Here is a 21,443-nt window from a genome sequence, read left to right as displayed (position 1 = left end):
GCAGACTTTCGGGTTTGATAAAAAGTCTTAAAAGATCAATTTAATTCCAGTAGTTTGAGGAGGGGGCGCTCAGAATTTTTTGGCCAAGTATACTGACTTTTTAAAAGCATTTTTTATTACATTTATTTATACGTATGTGAGTGCATGTGTGCCACAGTGTGCATGGGGAGGCCATAAGACAATTTGTGGGGCCTCAGGGATGAAACTTCCACCATTAGGCTTGGCAGGAAGTGCCTCGTCTCCTAAGCCATCTTGTAACCCTGCTGACTTTTTTTAGTCAACCAGAATCCCTTTTGTGTTTCTACATCTTTCCTACTTTGACTGAAGAATAGCTGTGTGGGAGACTGACGTAAATGTTTGGGCTTGTAACTGTAGGGTATGTCCCAGAAGACTGTCCTCCCTTCTCAGTGTTTAGTTTCATTGAAATCTTTATGGCTGAATAGAGATTTCTGTTCTGATTGATCCAGATTCTAACGGAGTAGACTTAAGCCTATACAGATTTTATAGCTTAATTTTATTTAAATTTGAGATCTTACAAAATACAGTGAAACAAGTTTTGTGTTAAATATGCTGTGAAGGATATGTACAACTGCATAACCCACACCTCTGTCAAGATTGAGAGCATTTCCATCACCCAGGACACTCCTCATACTGCTTCCTACTTGTTACTTATCACCCAGACTGTTGGTTTCTGTCATCAGAGCTTAGTTTTGCCTGTTTATGTAAATGGGTTCATTTTGTGACTGGTTTCTTGTACTTACTGAGCATAATACATTTCACATTTGTTAATGCTGTGTTTGTTATGTTTTGTTTTGTTTTTCTCTGAGCAGTATTTCTTTTGTATTCTGGTGAAAAATTTGTTTATTCAGTTATCTGATGAACATTTTATTTTCTCCATTTTGTCTACTATGAAAAAGATGTCTATGGACATTGGTATATAAGCCCTTTGTGAATCATGTTTTCATTTTTCTTAGGCTAATATGTAGAATTTATTGTGGGTTGTGTGTTGAAAGTATGTTTAGAAACTTCACAAAGCTAGTATGTGAAACATAGTGATAGAGGTGTATGGAAATGAGATATGAATCAGAAGGCTGTGATGGGCTCAGGAGATGTAGTTTGTGGTAAGAATGCTTGCTGTACAAGCATATGGACCCCAGTTCAAATCCTCAGCAGCTACATAAAAAGCTGAGCATGACCATGTGTGCACCTGGTCTACAGTACAGAGACAGGAGGATCACTGGGGCGTGGGTTCCAGGTTCTGTAGGAGACCCTGTCTTTTTTTTTTTTTTTTTTTTTGGTTTTTCGAGACAGGGTTTCTCTGTGTAGTTTTGCGCCTTTCCTGGAACTCACTTTGTAGAGCAGGCTGGCCTCGAACTCACAGAGATCTGCCTGCCTCTGCCTCCCGAGTGCTGGGATTAAAGGCGTGCACCACCACCACCCGGCAGGAGACCCTGTCTTAAGTGAATAAGGCAGAGAGTCATAGAACTAGGTGAGTCATAGAACCAGAACACCTAACTTTCTCCTCTGGTCTCTGTATGTGCATGGGCCACATACCTACACATGCACATGTACACACACACACACACACACACACACACACACACACACACACACACACCACTCATTTTTTTTTTTCCAGAGCTGAGGACCGAACCCAGGGCCTTGCGCTTGCTAGGCAAGCACTCTACCACTAAGCTAAGTCCCCAACCCCACACACCACTCATTTTAAACAAGGCTGTTATTTTCATAAGTGCCACATAAATGATTTTATCCCAAGTACAAATTGAAATAATCATAATCACATTTTTACTCTCATTACTTCGTAAAGAATATATTAAAGATCCAGTGAAGGGTTGTGTCACTTAGAACTCTATAAGTGACAGAAGACATGGTCTAAACTAGTTTAGATAGAATTTTCAGGGAATTACATAGATCAGAAAGTCTGGGCAGTATCATTCATTATCAAAGCTTTAAACTGCTGTATATGTCTGACTCACATTAATGCTTTGTCAGCTCCTACATCTCTTCTGAACTCTGTTTGTTTAGCTGAGTTGAAGGTATCCTTGAATAAGTGAAAATCTAGACTACAGATGGAGTGTTTTGTTGTTTCTCTTCTTCCCTTCTTCATTATGTGGTCCTTCTCCTACTGGAGTAGTTTTCAGACTTATCCATTTCTTTTCTGTCTCCATTGTCAGGATACTGCTGATTTCTCTCTCTCTTTTTTGAGTATCATTTACAAGTTTATATGCTTCCTTTTCCATTGCAGTGACTCAAAGTTTGGAATTACTTCATCTATGGTTCTTTAACCTCTTCTTCTTTTCACCTTAACCTGTCTAGGTTTAAAAATTAAAGATGCTGATAGATACACTGTTAGGAGTAAGTCTTGCCACTCCTGTGCTGTGATTCAAACCCAGGGCCTCACACATGTTAGGCAAATGCTCTACTATTAGTCTATACTCTTAGCCTAGGCATGGGATTTTAAAGTGATTTTTGTAATATACAGTAACTCCATGCTAATTTGCTATGAGGAAGATTAGAAAATTTCTACTTTTTTCTATAAGCTAAAGTCAAGGGAGGAATAGATATATGAAAATTAAGGCAAATTTCTGACTAGAAATTTCTTCATGGTTTGAGAGTGGGGGAATGTTATTCCTTTGTCCAGAGTCTACAGATTGCTTCCAGATGTGAAGAAATGCATTAAGTAATTGTCTTAGTTACTGTTGTATTGCTGTGAAGACACAATGATCAAGGCAACTTATAAAAGAAAGCATTTTAATTCCAGCACTTGGGAGGCAGAGAACTCATTATGTAGATCAGGCTAGCCTCAAACTCAGAGGCTTGCCTGCCTCTGCCTCCCAAATGCTGGGACAAAAGGTATGTACCGCTTCGCCTGATATTTGACCTCTGTTTTCACACACTGGTTTTGCACACAGTCAATTTGATCATTTTGATTCCTAATTCTATTCTATAACTGCTTAACTTCTTAAGAGATGAGTTTTTTTTTTTTTTTTTTTTTTTGGTTTTTCGAGACAGGGTTTCTCTGTGTAGCTTTGTGCCTTTCCTGGGACTCACTTGGTAGCCCAGGCTGGCCTCGAACTCACAGAGATCCGCCTGGCTCTGCCTCCCGAGTGCTGGGATTAAAGGCGTGCGCCACCACCGCCCGGCAAGAGATGAGATTTTTAGTGACCATACCAAACAATAAGTTTCTGAAGAGATGTCTAACACATATGCTATTCAAATACCAATGCTTACCCTAGTAACAGTACATCATCTACCTATCATTTAGTGCAAGTAGAGCTTGAAAGAGGAGACTCTTCCTATATAAACATCTTAATAATAAAAAAGCCATCCTCACAGATATACTGACTTGAAAAAGAAAATCATTTCAGACTACCTTATACTCATACATCTTTATTTTAGGCTTTTCTCTTATGACAAAAAAAAAGCAAATAAATTACAATAAGGATGTAGCTAAGTAGTAATATACTTGCTTCATATACACAAGGTCAGAAATATATTCCTTAGCATGGAAAAACTAAACAAAACTAAAATATAAGGGGCCAAAAAATGTTGAAATTGTCCATAAACAACTTTCATGGAGGGGACAGGGTGGGAAAGAATGGCTTATATGGCATTTGGTGTACACTTGAAATCCCAGCCCTGGCTAGGCAAACACAGGGGGATCCCTGAGCTTTCACGGAGAGCCAATCTAGCCTAATTGGTGAGTTTAAGTCAATCAATAACTCTGTCCCCATTCCTAAAGTTGACACCAGAAGTTGTTCTTGCTCTCTGGCATACCCACAAACATGAATCTCTATGAACACACAAATGCACACATGGAGAGGCAGCTTTTTTTTTAATTGTGGAAGAATAATGTGGGAGAACCCACTAGAATACTACGCTTGGAAAAGCTACCATTTTACCACACAGTCTTTCAACTAAAGGAGCCTACAAAATGGGCCTGGCATGGTGGCAAAAGCCTTTAATCCCAGCACATGGGAGGCAGAGGCAGGTGGATATCTGTGAGTTTGAGGCCAGCCTGGTCTACAAGAGAGAGTTCCAGGACAGTCAGGGCAGTACACAGAGAAATCCTGTTTCGAAAAACAAAAACAAACAAACAAACAAACAAAAAAACCCAAAAAACAAAAACAAATTTAATTGTGAGCTTGCTTATACTTTCAGAGAGTGAGTTCATGACTAATTGTAGGGAGCATGACAGCAGATAGGCAGGTGTGGTGCTGGAGCAGTAGCTGAGAGCTCACATCTGATCCCCAGGTCGGAGGCAGAGAGAACTAGACTGGGCCTGGTGCAGGCTTTTGAAACTTCCAACAATGCTACACCTAATCCTTCCTAAAGTAGTCCCACAAACTAGGAATGTAGCACTCAAATAATGTGCCTGTGGGGGCCGTTCTCATTCAAACCACCACAGTAATCAATTAGTCTGTCTGTCTATCTAGGATTTATTTTTTGATTGTGTGTATGTGTGTGTGGGTATAATGTGAGTGCAGTTGGCCTCAGAGACCAGAGAAGGCGTTGGATCCTCTGGAGCTGGCGTTAGAGGCAGTTTTGAGTGCCCCCTTGGATGCCAAGAACTATACTCGGTCCTCTGCAAAAGCAGCAAGCTGCCGGGCGGTGGTGGCGCACGCCTTTAATCCCAGCACTCGGGAGGCAGAGCCAGGCGGATCTCTGTGAGTTCGAGGCCAGCCTGGACTACCAAGTGAGTTCCAGGAAAGGCGCAAAGCTACACAGAGAAACCCTGTCTCGAAAAACCAAAAAAAAAAAAAAAAAAAAAAGCAGCAAGCTTTCTTAACTGCTGAGATGTCTTTTCAGAGCTGTATTTTATTTTTCTAACAGGTGACTTTAAATTTTGACAATAAAGTGGAAAAAAGTACTGCATAATTGATCTGAAGAATCAACATTTTACCCCCTTCCCTGAATTTTAAAAATCCCACCTTGTAGCCAGGCGACTTTAATCCCAGCACTTGGGAAACAGAGCCAGGAGGATCTCGGTGAGTTCGAGGCCAACCTGGTCTACAGAGCGAGATCCAGGACAGGCAACAAAATTGCATAGCGAAACCCTGTCTTGAAAAACAAACAAAAACAACCCAAAAAAACCCACCTTGTGTTTTCCTATGATGTTTAGATTTTCTGAAGGTTTTACATATTCTAGGCTGTTGACTAATGAAAGTTGACTCCCATGTGATGGGAAACTAGTGGCAGCATAGAGTAGGTAGAGTTCCACAGTAGTTTGCACAGCTCTGTTTAAATTATGGCTGCTAAGGGTTTAAATCTCAAAGTACCTGAAATTTGCTTGTGTAGATAGAATGAGGGCCACTGAGGATACAGTCATTTTATTAACAATTAATATTGTCCTCAGACATTACCATCACTGTTATAAATGTCTGGTATTATATTTGATATGGTGAATATCTATAGGATTGGCAGTTTTATTTATTTTTATTTTTACTTTAAGATGTTTTGAGATAAGGTCTCTTTTATCCCAGTCTGACTTTGAACAAATTGTGTAGCCAAGGTTAACCTTAAATTCTTTATCTTCTGCTTTAGCCTTCCAAGTACTGGGGTTACAGGCATATGTTACCATACGTAGCTTGCTTTTAACTACTTTAAAAATGATGAACTTCAGTTATCTAGAAAATTCACAGGTGAAGAATAGTACAAGTAGATGCTTAGGTGATGGCTCAGTTTGTAAATTGCCTGTTAGAACCGGAGTTTGAGTCCCAGCACCATGTGAAAAAAACCAAGCATAGTGTTGCACACTTGTGATCCCAGCACTGGGGAGGTGAAGAAGCTGGATCCCTGGATTTCACTGGCCAGCCAACCTAGCCTGGTTTTGCGCACTAGGCCAGTGAGAAATCCTGTCTGAAAAAATGGTGGATGGCTGTTGAGGAACAACACCCGAGGAAAATACGCCTTCTGAAACATTGCATCTCTTGATATTTAAAGCATAGTAACAAACTCATTCATATTATGGAGTAGCATATAAATTACATAGATTTTTTTGCAGTAGATCTTAAATTTCCATACCTCTTCCTTCTGTCATTGGATAGAAATTATAGGGAAGGCTGAAAATGTTTATACATTTTATAAACTCCTTATCTTTCTTTAGCATAACTGAAATATAAATATATAGGAATGATACATACTTATAAAATTTAGTGTTTTTCATTTCACTTTATTTTAAAATAAGCATGATATACTGACACTTTAAGCAATTTAATGAGACTGAATACATTTAGAGACACTGTTCTTTTCCAAGTATCTTGTATGCTCTCTGCATTTGTTTTTGATGTAAAATATGTGTATATGTATACTGCTGACATAGATGGCATGTATTTTCATTATAAGAAGCTGTGTGATATAATTTCATTTTAATAAAATAGTGATGATGATTTGATGGTAGAGTGGGAGTAGGTAAATCCCCCAGTTCTATTTCTTCTTAAAGTCCATAGTTTGTTTTTATATAATTATATAAGGGTTCAGGAGTATTAGTTTAGTGGTAGAGCACCTGCCCAACATGTGAGAGACTCTGGGTTTGATGCCTAGCACTGAAAAAAAAAAAGATTTATAAACAATTTAGAAAGGGTATACATTAGATCAAGTTGCTGTTATAAGGAGACTCCAAAATACAGCGCCTTAAAGAAGTTAGTTTATTTTTCTTTTACCTAACAGTTAAGAGGAGAGGATAGACAAGGTTGGTTTGTTCTCAACAAGAGCCTCTAGGGATCCCTAGGTTATTGAGTCAGCTCTGCCATTCTCTTTGGAATTTTACTCATTGTTTGGTCCTTTACACTCAATAGGCAAGAAGCTATGCACTTAAGAGGATCTGGATGTTGTACATACCATTTTCAGTCACATCCTTTTGCTAAAACTTAATCACTCAATGTCTTTGCCTATATAGGATCTTGAGGTACATAGTTGTAGGTTGACCAAGTGGGCTTAGCTAAAACTCTATAGAGATTCTACCAATGGAAGGGAGAAAGAGAATGAATATTGAATAATAATATTGATTCACTATGGTACTAGTCTCTTTCATAAGTACAATTCTGTGTGGGCTTGTGACGTGAGAGTGGCAGTTGGAGTATGTACATGTGAATCAAGTTGCCTGAAGAGCCCAGAAGAGGGTGATGGGTCCCCTGGAACTGGAGTTCTGGTGGCTGTGAGCCACGTTGTTACAGATGCTGGGAACTGAACCTGGGTTTTCTGCAAGAACAGTACCTGCTTTTAACTAGTGAGCCATCTCTCTAGACCCAGAAAACATCTTGTTAAGAAAATACTGAAAGTTAATTTTTAATGTTTTTATTGTACTTCCGTTAGACATAATTCTGGAGTATGTCTTCATAGGTATTTTATTGTATTTCCTTTGGTAAGGAAATACATACAGTCTGTAGTGTAAAATAAATTTTACTTTATTTTCAATTGATATTTTAACTCCCACATGACTAGATAATTAAAATTATTTTAAATCAGAATTTAAAATCATGAAGGCTGGTATAACTTAGGAGCCGGCATAGAACTCACAGAGATCTCTGCCTGCCTTTGCCTCCCTGAGTGCTGGGATCAAAGACATGTACCATCACTGCCCAGCCTGATTTTTAAAAAATTTGAATTCTTAAATTGTTTGTTAAATAGCCTATGGCTTATTTCTCACACCTTCAAATCTAATTTATTAATTGCTATAGAATTTTCAGCACTACTGACATACCATTTAGTCTGAAATCCTACATTTGAAAGAATTAAGAATAGTATTGCAAGGCTGGGCAGGGGTGGCACATACATAGTGAGATCCAGGACAGGCACCAAAACTACACGGAGAAACCCTGTCTCCAAAACAAAACAAACAAACAAAAAAACCAAAAAGAAAATAAAGAATAGTATTAGGGACTTGAAAGATGGCTCAGTGCTTAAGAGTACTTGCTGCTCTTGCAGAGGACCTGGGTTCAGTTCCCAGCACCCATGTGGAAGCTAAAAATCGTCTGTGATTCCAGTTCCAGGGTAACTGCAGTAAGTTTGTAAGTCCAGAATAAGACACACAATTAGGGCGTGTGTGTGTGTGTGTGTGTGTGTGTGTGTGTGTGTGTGTGTGTGTGTAATTTTATATGTGTGTATGTATATTTATACATATAATAAATATGTATTTGTAAATATATATATTACAATCTTATGGCAGGCTAAAACTTAACATTAAAAGTTTAACAAGTTTCAACTTTATTATGTTTTATGAATTAAGATTTCAAAATATCTGTTAAAGTTCTCTAGCATTTTGGAATGGCTACAGAATTGACCTAATGTTTTTCACGTAGACACTCTTGACTTTAAGATGAATATTTGGTACATAGACCTGTGGTTATTATTTTTATAAGTCTGAGGAAATTTCCTTTTTATTTATTATTATTTAGGTTTTTCGAGACAGGGTTTCTCTGTGTATCCCTGGCTATCCTGGAACTCGCTTTGTAGCCCAGGCTGGCCTCAAACTCACAAGAGATCCACCTGCCTCTGCCTCCTGAGTACTAGGATTAAAGACATGTGCCACCATCGCCTGCATCTGTCTCTTAAGTACTGGATCACCCATCATGTATCACTCATCATGCTCATTTGTGAAGGTTCTTACTGAGTAGTTTCCTCTTCTGTTGTTTGGAAGAGCTTTCTAAGTTCAATATATTTTTCTTCGTATTTATTTATTTTTGTTTATGAGTATGTATGCATGCATGTATGTGCATATGCCATGCAGATGTCCTAGAAGCTAGAAAAGGGTGTTGAAGACCTTGGCGCTAGAGTTGCAGGTAGTTGATATCTGATATGGAGTGCTGGGAACTGAACTCCAGTTCTCTGCAAGAACTCAAATTCTCTTAAGTTGTCTCTCCAGCCCTTAGAGATAAGACTTTAAAACAAGTTAAATTACATTAACATATAGAGAATAACTGTATTTTCGACCTTTTTTCCCTTGTCTTTTTTTTTCTTTTTGGTTTTTTTGAGAGATGGTTTCTCTGTGTAGCCCTGGCTGTCCTGAAACTCACTCTGTAGACTGGGCTGTCCTCTAACTGCCTGCCTCTGCCTCCTGAGTGCTGGGATTAAAGACGTGTGTCATCACCGCCTGATTTCCCTTGTCCATTTTAGAAAATTATTTTCATGGTATAGATGAATTTCTAAATGGTCTTATTAAATAAAAAACATGGAGCCAAATATAGGGGTGAAAGCCTTAGAGAGATCAGGGATAATAGGGAAAGGCACCAGCCAATCACCAACTCTGCAGCTTCCAAATGTGAGTTACTTCCTGTCTACCCACGTCTATATATGCCTTGCTGTTCTGCCATCTGATTTGCTCTCTGTCCAGCTACATCACTTCCTCTTCCTACACAGCTCTGTCACTTTCTGTCTGTCTGTATACAGACCCCCAGACCACCATGGTTAACTAGTGTTGGAATGTGCCACCACACCTGGCTCTGTTTCCAGTGTGGCCTTGAACTGAACACACAGAGATCCTGTCTGCTAAGTGATAGGATTAAGGGCATGTGCTAGCATTGCCTGACTTCTTTGTTTACTTACAATGGCTGGACTTTTTCCTTTGATCTTTAGGCAAGCTTTATTTATTAAAGCACAAATAAAATATCACCACATCATGATATCTAGGCATTTCCTTTTGTATGTTAAATTTACTAACATATAGTTTCTTTAGTATTTATTGATGCTATTTAATATTTGTTATATCTGGAATAATGTCTCGATTTCTCTCCTCCATTAGTCACAGTTTCCAAAATAATGTTAATGATAGAATTTGTTTGTCCTTACTTTAGATTGTATTAGAGTACATATCAGTTACCATGTGAAAGGCTTATCTTTTAGTCCCTAATATATGAAGGGCTTTACAATTTTTTTTGTTTGTTTGTGTTTGAGTGGGTGCTTGTACCCATGTATGGTATGTGGGGGTCAGGGGAGGATATTAGGTGTATTTCTTTATTGTTCTCCATCTTATTCCCTTGAGACAGGTACTCTGAACTGAACCTCAACCTCTATTTTCACTACACTAGCTGACTAAAGAACCCCTGCAACCCTGGCTGTCTGTGTCTACCAATGATGAAGTTACAGATTGAGAGCCATGTCTGGCTTTAGTATTAAGGGATTTTATAAAGACCAAATTTTAGACCACCTGGTCCCAAATAACTGACTCAGAGACTGATATGAATTATAAATGCTTGGCCAATAGCTCAGGCTTTTTACTAACTAGCTCTTATATTTTATGTTAACCCATATTTCTCTTTATGCTTTGCCATGTTGTGGTACATTGTTTTAGCATGACATGTTCATCCCCTGCTCCCTCTGCCTCTGGCTGGCGACTCCTGACCCCTCCCTTCTCCTTCCCATCATCCTTAGTTTGGTTGCCCCCCCCCCATACTTCCTACTACTGGCCAATCACAGTGTTTTATTAAGCCAATTCAAGGGACAAATCTTTATAGTATACAAGAGGATTATTCCATAGCCCCAAATAGTCTTGTTTTTCAAGTTACTTAGAGTTTCTTGAGATGGATAGTATCTTGTTCTGATTTATTGAGGTCATGTATAATTTTGACTTAACAGAATTCTTGAACTTCTAGGAATTCTATAATATGATTAGACTTGGTTTTGCTAGTATTGTGTTTAGAATAGTTTAAATCTGTTAAGTTTCTTTATTAGGATTTTAGTATTAGATTTATTGTCTAGTTTCCTCTAGCTTTATTTTCTTCTTCTTTCATTTTAACTACAAGTACAAAGAACTGTGTGCTTATGGTTATTCAGTACAATAACATTTTAGCCCTTTTAAGGCAACATAATCTTATAAATCTGATTTTATAACTAAAGCAAATTTTCTTGACTTAATAAGATTGTCATCTGAGTTATTAGAAACATCATGTAAATTCTGTGGTTCTCTTATGGATATGGATCTCTGCTTAGTTAATATATTTTTATATATTTCTGCTCTGTTGAAATGGGATCTTCTCCTCCCTGCGGCCCCCCCCCCCCCCACACACACACACACACACAAGGTTTCTCTGTGTAGCCCTGGCTGTTCTGGAACTCACTTTATAGACCAGTCTGGGAAAACAGGATTTTTTAAAAAAAGAATATTGAGACAGAGTTTCTCTGTGTAACAGCCCTGGCTGTCCTGGAACGAGCTCTGTAGCCCAGCCTGGCCTCAAACTCAGAGATCCGCCTGCCTCTGCCTCCCGAGTGCTGGGATTAAACTTGTTTTCCAGACCTTTATTTTCCTGATCTTTTATTTTTCACTGTTTATATTTCCTTTTCAATTTTACTCTTCTTTGTACCACCAGATTTCTTTAAGTGTTGTTGTGTTTGAGTCAGGGTCTCCCAGGCTGTCCCTGAAATCCCTGTGTAGCTGAGAATAACAGACTTGTGAGAACTTCCTGTCCACATTTCCTGAATGCTGGATTACAGACAGGATGACAGACAGGATGCCCACTAGGCCTAGTCAATGTAGTGCTGGAAATTGGACCCAGGGCCTTGTATGCGATATATAAGCACTCTTATCAACTAACCCATACCCCAGCCCTTAGTTTTTCTATTTTTTACCAGCTTATATTATTTCTACAAAATACTGGGTTTCATTTTCACAAAATTTCCTCCTTCCATGAAATATGAAACTTTACCCATTTCTAAATTTCTCTCATTTGTAGTTTTATATGAGTAGTAGTATTTAGATATTTACTGAGATTTCAACATTAACATTTTGAAAATATTTAACTAGCACTTAGGAATATTTTTAGGATATGACAGTATGTGATACTTGGACTGTATAGCATTCAGAAAGGTCTTGTTTTTATTGTGTTTGTCAGGTAGTTATTTCATTGTGTAGTTATCTAGTACTGTATTATTTTTAGATGTTTGTCTAACTGGACAATAAACCTGAATCGTCAATTTTTTTCAAGTTGGTGGAATTTTTTTGTATTTGGGACAGGATCTTGCTATTTAACCTAGATCGGCCTTGAAATCCCTGCAGTCCTACCTCAGTGTTGTGAATGTTAGGAATACAAGTGTGTGCTACCACACTGAGCTATAGTCTTCTAAACCTCTAGGTTTAAATTCCTCTAAGGTGCTTACAGTATATATTTTTATGCAGATTGCATTTTGGCTATAAAATGAATAACTTTATTTATAATTTGTACATAGTTGATAATAGCCTTTTATTTTGAAAGTATCTCAATGTGGGTAGTTTAAAGAGTAATAAAACCCATGTATTGACTATTACTTTGTGGACTTGAAGCATAACCTTTGAGTTGGTTGAATAGCATTGCCATGGATTTAAAGGCCCACACCCCTTTTATTTTTGAGATGGGTGATGATGGACAAATTGTTCATAATTAGAATCCATCTAATTTCTTACATAAGTAGCTCTTTAGTTTTATATTTTATTATATATGATGTATTATATATGTTATATATGATGTAAATCCCAGAGCATTGGGTATGCTAGGCAAATCCTGAACCGCTGTGCAGCCTTAGTGTTTTGTTGTCGAGACTGCCTTGCTGTGGATAGCCCTGTCTGGCCTCTGCCTCTCAGGTGCTGGCATTACAGGGGTATGCACAACTCCTGGCTATTGTTTTTAGGGAAATTTTTTCTTGTGGTGTTTTGAGACTTTATTATTCTGTAGCCCAGACAGGCCCTTAATCTTTCAACAATTCTTCTGCCTTCACCTCTTGGGGTATTTCAAACATAGATATGTGCTTCTTTACCTAGACACTCGTGAAACATTCTGATTTTTGTATGTGAATATTAGTTTAGTGAACATATCTCTTTTTCCCCCCCTTTTGGTTTTTCAAGACAGGGTTTCTCTTTGTAGCCTTGACTGTACCAGAACTCGCTCTGTAGACCAGGCTGGCCTCAAACTCACAAAGATCTGCCTTCTGAGTGCTGGGATTATAGGCATGCACCACTACCGCCTGGCATAGTGAACATCTTTTACTGGCAATATACTGAATTAGTTGTTCATAGAGCAGAAGATTTTTGGTAGTACTATTTTAGCTTAATGCTGTTAAACTATTAACATTCTAGAATTTACTGAGTCACAATAGAAAGATTAGGAAACTAAAAAGCAGTGTTTTCCTTATTTGTAAAGGATTAATAGCTTTTCTGTGTTTTAGGTCCCTTAATATCTTATTACTTAATTTTATCCTGAAAGGATGCATAACAACACCTTACCCAGAAAATCTAATAAAACTGAACATTCCATCAAATTTTTATATGTAAACTTGATTCTGTATGTTTGTTTAATGAATCTTAAAGCCCATTTTCAGATCCCTGTTAAAAATCTCAAATAGATAAGCTTATTTTTACTATTTTATAATTTCTGTTCAAGGTTACATTTCTTCATTCCCCCTTCCTGTGCTCCACTCAGCCAAAACAGTTGAAAAGGTAGACTTCCCTATGTAACAGTGTTCACTTTTAAGTCACAGAAATGTGGGCAGGATGTTGATTATAATAAGAGATGGATGAATCAACAGTGACTGCTTAGTAAAAAGGAGAATGCTTGATTGGCAGCATACCCTCTGTGATCAGAATTTAAGAGATGATTGAGTGACTCGTGAGAGATTTGGGTGAAGAAAGGGACTGAACTTGTGTGCTGAGCATGATTTAAAGACAAACCTTAAAGGTTCAGGCTAGAGTTATCTTTCTTACCCTAATCTGGGATCCAGTACACAGCCTTGTCTGGCCTGGGACTCACACTAGTCCTTCTGCTTTAGCCTATGGAAGGCTTATATATAGGCTTATGCCTAAAAGGCTTATAGGTCTAGGTTCTCTCCTCCTTCTGAACAACCCCCACCCTCCACATGCCTTATTAGTTCCTGGCTCCTCTTGAGCTGTTGGTCTCAAAAAATCCTCTGGGCTTCAGTTTCTCAAGTATTTGTGACTATAGGCATGTTTCCATATTTAGTGTTTCTTCTTGAATGATATTTTTTATTGTGTCTATCACTAGTGATACATTGTAAATTGATATAAGAAATTAAGGACAAATTTTTAAGTCCAGACTAACTAAAGTAAAAATTTCTGATACTTGGATAAATTTGTTTGAAATACGAGGTTGGATTCATCCTTAAACTTTTGAACAGCTATGCCCTTCTGTCAGGTTGCTCCCCTGGAATCCACCTGTTATTTTTTTTTTTTTTTCAGAAAATAACTGATACAAGCAACTCTGTCTCTTAGTTTTCACAATTGTGGTAGAGAATAGTAAGTACCACCACACTTTATTAGTCTTGCTTTGGTTCTATGCAGATTTGATTTTACCTTATTAATTAATGATACTTTGAGCTTTCAATTCTTTTTTTTTTTTTTTTTCAGTTTTTCGAGACAGGGTTTCTCTGTGTAGCTTTGCGCCTTTCCTGGAACTCGCTTTGTAGACCAGGCTGGCCTCGAATTCTTTTTTTAAAGATTTATTTATTTATTATGTATACAGTGTTCTGCCTGCACGTATGCCTATAGGCCAGAAGATGGCACCAGATCTCATTACAGATGGTTGTGAGCCACCATGTGGTTGCTGGGAATTGAACTCAGGTCCTCTGGAAGAACAGCCAGTGAGTGCTCTTAACCTCTGAGCCATTTCTCCAGCCCCGAGCCTTCAATTTTTAAACTCCTAGCAGCTTTCTGAAAGAACATTAATAGGGAGCATGTTGATGCTGGTTGTCAATTACATGTTAGGGTTGTCTTTTGTCTCATCAATCATTTTATTCTTGTTTGTTAGTTGTTCTTAAGTTGTAGTTTAATATTTTTTTTCCTATTAGAGCATTTCTAAAAGTTCAAAAATAGAGGAACATTTAAAAAGGAAGCAAACTATCTTAGACCCTATGATTAAATGACAAATGCTATTTGTATGCATTTCTCCTGAGTCACTCCTTTAGGATTCTCATTCCTCCATACACAGTTCTAGGAAGCTGTAATTTGCAGTATGTGTCTGGTACATTGTAGAACAAAATAGACACATTCTTTAGATTCAAAAGGTTGAAAGTTTAATGTCCTTAAAAAGTTATCTTTACCAGATCCAGGAATGGTGCAAAGCTACACAAAGAAACCCTGTCTCGAAAAAAAAAAAAGAGAGAAAAAAAAGTTATCTTTAAAAAACAATTTGCTGGAATACTGAATCAGGAGAGGTTGTGGCTGTCTACATAGAGAAACCTGTTCCTGCCCCCTGTACGTTGCCCCCACCCCCAACAAAAAGGAGAGAAAAGAAGAAGAAAGAAACCATCTTAAAGGCACATATACTAAAGAATAGATAGCAGTTCTTAATTTCAGTGTATTTTCCTGTTGGTAGAAGTGGTGGTGGAGCCTGTTTTCTACGGTTTTAGATTTTGCATCCCTGGTTTTAATATGGAAAAAATGGCTAATCCAGATTTACAAACTAGGAATGTTGGATTCTTTATAAATACACATGCATTTCTTTCTTTTTTTAAACTTCAAATTTGAAATAAAATTACAGACTCATAGAAAGACATTCTAGAAACACATCACATCACATGTAGTTCCTCTGAATTTTCCAGTCAGTTATGTAAAACTGGGAGTGTACAGCTAATTCCAGCTTGGCTGCCCCATATTGTATGGTAGAAAACAGAAAACACTGTTTCATTATCCTCATTTAATCATCAAAGTCAGGTATTTTTCTCAAAAAAATGAGAACAACCCACCTGGTGGTTTTGGCCACTTGAATTTAAAAAATAACATTTTTTATATCAATTCAGATAGTAACAGATTTTTCTAACAAAGGTTGTCTACTTCTATTTTTTTTTTTTTTTGCTATGTCAGCATCCTTGTCCTATTTTTTTTTTTTTTTTTTTTTTTTGGTTTTTCGAGACAGGGTTTCTCTGTGTAGCTTTGCGCCTTTCCTGGGACTCACTTGGTAGCCCAGGCTGGCCTCGAACTCACAGAGATCCGCCTGGCTCTGCCTCCCGAGTGCTGGGATTAAAGGCGTGCGCCACCATCGCCCGGCCCTATTTTCTTAGTGAAATTAAGTTTATATATACAGGGCTTGTTACATAGAGAAAGAGATAGATAGTAATTCTCCAGCTTGTTCTTCTTTTTAAAGTCTAAATAAAGAATAAATCTCTTTCTGAGTCAACTTACACAAATTTACTAAATTGCTATATCTATTTTCCTTTTTTTTTTTTTAAGGCAAGGATTTCACACTGTAGCCCTAGATGGCCTATAGCTGGCTATGTAGCATAGACTCGCTGCATTCTTGTAGCTCTTGTATCTTCCTGTCTGCACTTGCGTGCTGGGATGATGGGCATTCCTAGCTTTATTGCTGTATCTTAACTGTTAATGGTTTCCCTGTTTGTGGATGCTTTGTTGGCGGTATTTTGCTCTTTGATATGATGGTTACTGAGCATAGCATAATGCTTGTTATGTAGAAGAGCTTCTTACTTAGGCAGTGTATTGAATAAAAAACAAAGGCTTTTATTTATTTCTTTATCCATTATCTGTCTATTGGTCTGTCTGTCTTTGTCTGGCTGTCTTTATTTATTTTTAAAGATTTCATATGTGCCCCTAAATGCCAAAAGAGGGTGTTGGATCTTCTAGAACTGGAGTCAGGGATGTTTAAGAGCCATCATGTGGGTACTGTGAACTGAAACTAGGTTACTTGCTTTTAATTTTGTTTTTTCTTTTCATGTTAGTCAACTATATCTTTTTATGGCTTCTCACTTTGGGTGAATGGGGCTTAAGTGGGGGAAGAAAAACCCACCTATTTATTTTTCCAACACTTCAGTAGTTTACCAAATAAGTCTCCAGTCACCTTTGAGTGTTATTTTGGTTTTTGGAGACATGGTTTCTCTGTGTAGCCCTGGCTGTCTTGGAACTTAGAGACCCAAGTGCTGGGATTTAAAGGCCTCTGCACCACCACACCACAGGGTGTTATTTTATTATAGTATAAGTTAGATATGTCAGTGTTTCTTATTATTTATAAAATGGTTCTTCCCTGCCATGGATACTACCTGTACCAGTGTTTCTTACTATTTATAAGATGGTGGCATGTGCCTTTAATACGAGCACTTAGGAGGCAGAGGCAGGCGGATCCCTGAGTTCAAGGCCAGCCCGTTCTACAAGATTTCCAGGACAGTCAGCTAGGGCTATTACAGAGAGACCTTGTCTCAAAAAAAACCAAAATAAAGCAGGGGGTGGGGTGGGGTGGGGTGGGGTGGTGGTGGGGGTAAATCTCATCCATATTGATTTGTAGTGTGATTTCTGTTAAAAATTAAAATTTATTTATTTATTTCTATTTCTTTGTATTTAGTTTCTTTGCTATTTTTTTCTGTTCTTCTAAAGTAAGAAGTTACAGCTTCATAGAAGACAGTTGAGTATTTGCTTGGGCTAACCATCACATTTAGCCCTCAGAAATGCCAATATTCAGTGTAACCTTTAAAATTGCTTTGTTCAGTTGTGTGTTGTTTCTAAACCATTGTGCTGTGGGATTGCATTGTAGATTAGTTTACAGCTTTACCATTTCAACTGCAAATAGTGATTTCAACTTACCCTACAGCATGAAATTGTTAACTGTGGTTTTCAACTCCCCATAACTTAAAACGAATTCACATTTCACAAAGCATGATTGGGTCAGAAAGGTCTATTTGTTCTTTGATTTCTTACAGGTTTTTTGTAGCACTTACTATAGGAATATTTTATAAATACATTTATTTGCTCAGCAGTTTTCACTTGCATAGTATTACATATTTGTAAACAGTTATGGCATACTTGTTTAGTTAAACTATATTTTCTCTGGCAAGAATTTGATATTAATATGTAACTATAGGTGATTAAATCTCATTTTTATCAATCCCTTTTGTAAATTGTGATACATTTTGTCATATCATAATTGTTATGTTCCTTATTAGCTTTTAAGTGAAAGATACATAGTTCAGTGTGCATAGTTTTGAACTTATTATTATTATTATTATTATTATTATTAAAGAGAATGAATATGTTGGCATGCACATGTCATGGTGTGTGCTTAGAAATCCAAGGAGAACTCTATGGAGTTGATTCTCTCCGTGTGAACTCTGGTCATTGAGCTCAGGTCAGTTGGCTTAGGCAGCCAGTGCTTTCACCCACTGAGCTATTTCATTGGCCTCAGGGTTATTTTAAAGCTGAAGGTCTTCTTTATTTTATATTTTCCTAAAATGTGTTATAAACCGTGTTTAGATCAGTATTAAATGTCTTCACTGGAAGAAATGGGAATTCTTTTACATTCTATTGCTTCTGAAACCTAAAATGCCAGTTCTGTTTTCTTCATATGCAGAAATTTTCTGAAATCTATCCTATGATTACAGCAAAAGTAAGTATTTTTCCTATAGTAAATGGTATGTTTTAAATTTTTTCTCATGCAGGTCTTCAGAGTTCTACATTTTAGCTCTCAGTGCTGAATTTCCTTCTCCCTTAAATTATTATAAACTTTTGCTGCTGTCTAAGAAGCGTGAAGATGTCTCGCAGTCCTGATGCAAAGGAAGACCCTGTGGAATGCCCTCTTTGCATGGAGCCCTTGGAGATAGACGATATTAACTTTTTCCCTTGCACCTGTGGCTACCAGATATGCCGATTTTGTTGGCATCGAATTCGCACTGATGAGAATGGACTTTGTCCTGCGTGTAGAAAGGTAAGTGCTTCCAAACAACTTTATTTTGCTGTATGGGTTTTTACTGTCCAGTATTAACTCTGTAGTTCTTTTCCCATGAGTGTGAGTGATTGGTTGAAAACAAGCCTTGTGTGATCTTGAAGGCCTAATGAAGTAGAAAGCACTGGCCTGAGAGTCAGGGTCAGATGTTGCCTTTTTTGTGTTAACTAGCTGTATTACATCTGTAAAGTCATACACTCTCTCTGAAGGAAATAATAGATACAGTCTTGGTGATTTCTTGTTAGAAGATTGGTAAAGAAATAATTAAGTTTGGATATGATAATTTGGAACTAGAACATGTTCTGTATTAATGTGTGGGATGATTCATGTTAGTTTTCTAGTACTAAATAGAAAAGTACTAAATAGGAAAGGCATTCACCAGAGTTAGGAAGCAGAGAGGGGCATTCTGACAATCAGTTGACCTTTGACCTTTTCATTCAGTTGTGCACCCCGGTCTATGGAATGATGCTAGCTATATTAGGGTGGGTCTTCTCTCCTTGGTTAGTCCTCTCTGTAAACACCCTTGAGGTGTGTGTGTGTCTCCAGATGATTTTAAATCCAGTCAGATTGACAATGAGTATTAATCATCACATCTTCCCAGGGATCTTTATACTCAGTTTTAAGTAACTGCCATCCATTGATTATGTTATTAGCAGTACTGATAACCGAATCTTTTTTTTTTGGTTTTTTGAGACAGGGTTTCTCTGTGTAGCTTTGCACCTTTCCTGAAACTCACTTGGTAGCCCAGGCTGGCCTCGAACTCACAGAGATCTGCCTGGCTCCGCCTCCCGAGTACTGGGATTAAAGGCGTGCACCACCACCGCCTGGCAATAACCGAATCTTTAGCACTTATTTGTACAGGACATATTTTCATCACTTTTAATCCTCTTCTAGAGAACTTCTGGTTAAATGTGATTCCCATTTTACAGATGAGAAGGCTGGGGCAGAATGGTCATATGGTTTTGGAGCAGGTTGCTGGAATTCAAAGCCTGGCACTCTGATTCCACATTCTTGGTCCACTAGTGGCCCTGATATTAGCTGTAGGAATGAAAATACTGTAATCCTGAGAAGGAAAAGACAAAGACACACAACAGAGAGATTGCTAGTATTTTTGGAGGGCACAATGATACTTGTTTTACAAGTATTACTTAATCTTTACATCAGATTTTAGGATTGTTTGTACTTTATACATGAGGATACAGAGGCTTAGAGACTGGTTGTTTAAGGGCACATGCCCAGATAATGTTAGAACTGAATTTGAACTCTTGAGCCAGAGTCTGAATATTTATGCTCATCTTTCTCCCTATTAGACTAGGAATGTACTTAAAACAAACAATCAGGAAGGATATAGGCTAAGGACGTGGCTCAGTAGGTCAGGTACTTACTGTGCACTCCTGAGATCTAGAGTTGGATGCTGAGCATCCAGGTAAAAGCCAGGCATGTTTCTATGACCCCAGCACCTGAGGGATAGGGAGCTTGCTGGCCTGCTAGCTTAGCCATCGGTGAGCTCCAGATTCAGTGAGAAAGTCTGTCTCAAATAAATGAGGTAGAGGCCTCTACATGTACACACACACCTGCACATACACACTAACAAGTATATCACCTAATTAATATTTTAGTACATAGTAGGATTTCCTTAAATATTTGTTGATTATAACATATAAAATCCATATTTTGTTAATAGAACTGTCGTCTTTGCTTTTTTTATATTTAACATAATTTCTTTATTGATTCTTTGGGAATTTCACATCATGCATCCCAATTCTGCCCACCCCCCAGTCCCTCCATCTCCTCCCCTTCCCACTGCAGAATCCCCAAAACAAAAATTAAAATCAAATCAAACAGAAACAAAGTAAGCAATAAACAAACAAAAAGAAAAAGAAGAGCAACAACAAAAACCTTCTTTGTTCCTCCTCCTTTGCCGTCTGTCTCTCCAACACCTTTTTATTCGTCCTGGAGGCATTGGGGGCCTCGATGTCTCACATAGTACACCCTTTTGTCCTATCAGCTTTACTTGCAAATGTTCATAGCAATGAGTCACTGGTCTGTTTCAAAGCCTCATTTCTGGTACACTGTCATCACTGGGTCCTCACCGAAACTCCTCTGGGATATCCCACAGCCACCCTGTTTTAGAGATCCTGTGGTTATTATTCCACAGGACAGTTCCTTCATGAGCTCCAGCAGGTGTCACCATTGCCCCAGGTGGAAGTGTGCAGGCTATTCAGATCAGCACAGCTGCAGTGGCAGCATGGCCCTTGGACACTAACATGGCCTCAGTTCTTGGGCATCTATGTGGTCTTCGATGGTAACGGGAACTTTGGACATCAACTCAGACCTTGACTGCAATAGGACCAAACCCTGACATGGCCCTCAGCTATAGTCTTGACCCCATGTCACCGTGGTATTGGGTAGTAGCACAGGCTACTCAGATCTGCATGGCCCTGCCTGCAAGCATTCCTCTTGGCCACCAACATGGACTCAGGTGGCTGACCTTACCCTGAGATCCACACGGACTTTGGTGGCAATATGGGCCATGGACTTCAACACAAACCCTGGGTGCAGTAGGACCGTGGACCCAGACATGGTGCTCGGTAGCAACCTAGGTCTGAAAGTCACCATGGCCCCAGTTGGCTGCACAGGCCACCTAGACTGGCTTGGCCCTTAGACACTTACACGGCCCCAGGTGGTGGCCCAGATTCCAGGCCATGTACAGCAACACAAACCCTGGCTGTTATAGCACTACAGACCCAGACATGGCCCTCGGCAGTAGTCTGGACTCAG

General features: G+C 38.4%; 1 protein-coding gene across 6 annotated transcripts in view; it reads left to right on the top strand.

The window, feature by feature from the left end:
* Nucleotides 1–21,443, top strand: part of Cnot4 (CCR4-NOT transcription complex subunit 4) — a 114,042-nt gene that overhangs the window by 33,273 nt on the left and 59,326 nt on the right. For all 6 annotated transcript variants that reach the window (XM_052721154.1, XM_052721153.1, XM_052721155.1 and 3 more), the window contains exon 2: nucleotides 18,379–18,644. In XM_052721154.1, the coding sequence (XP_052577114.1) occupies nucleotides 18,471–18,644 (174 nt within the window). In that variant the 5' untranslated portion in view covers nucleotides 18,379–18,470. The remainder of the gene's footprint in view (nucleotides 1–18,378; nucleotides 18,645–21,443) is intronic.

This window comes from Peromyscus californicus, unplaced genomic scaffold (genome assembly GCF_007827085.1).
Source record: "Peromyscus californicus insignis strain IS unplaced genomic scaffold, ASM782708v3 Scaffold_6__1_contigs__length_162567912, whole genome shotgun sequence".
NCBI lineage: Eukaryota > Metazoa > Chordata > Mammalia > Rodentia > Cricetidae > Peromyscus > Peromyscus californicus.
Note: the sequence above shows the minus strand (reverse complement) of the source record. Positions and strands in the feature narration are given on the sequence as shown.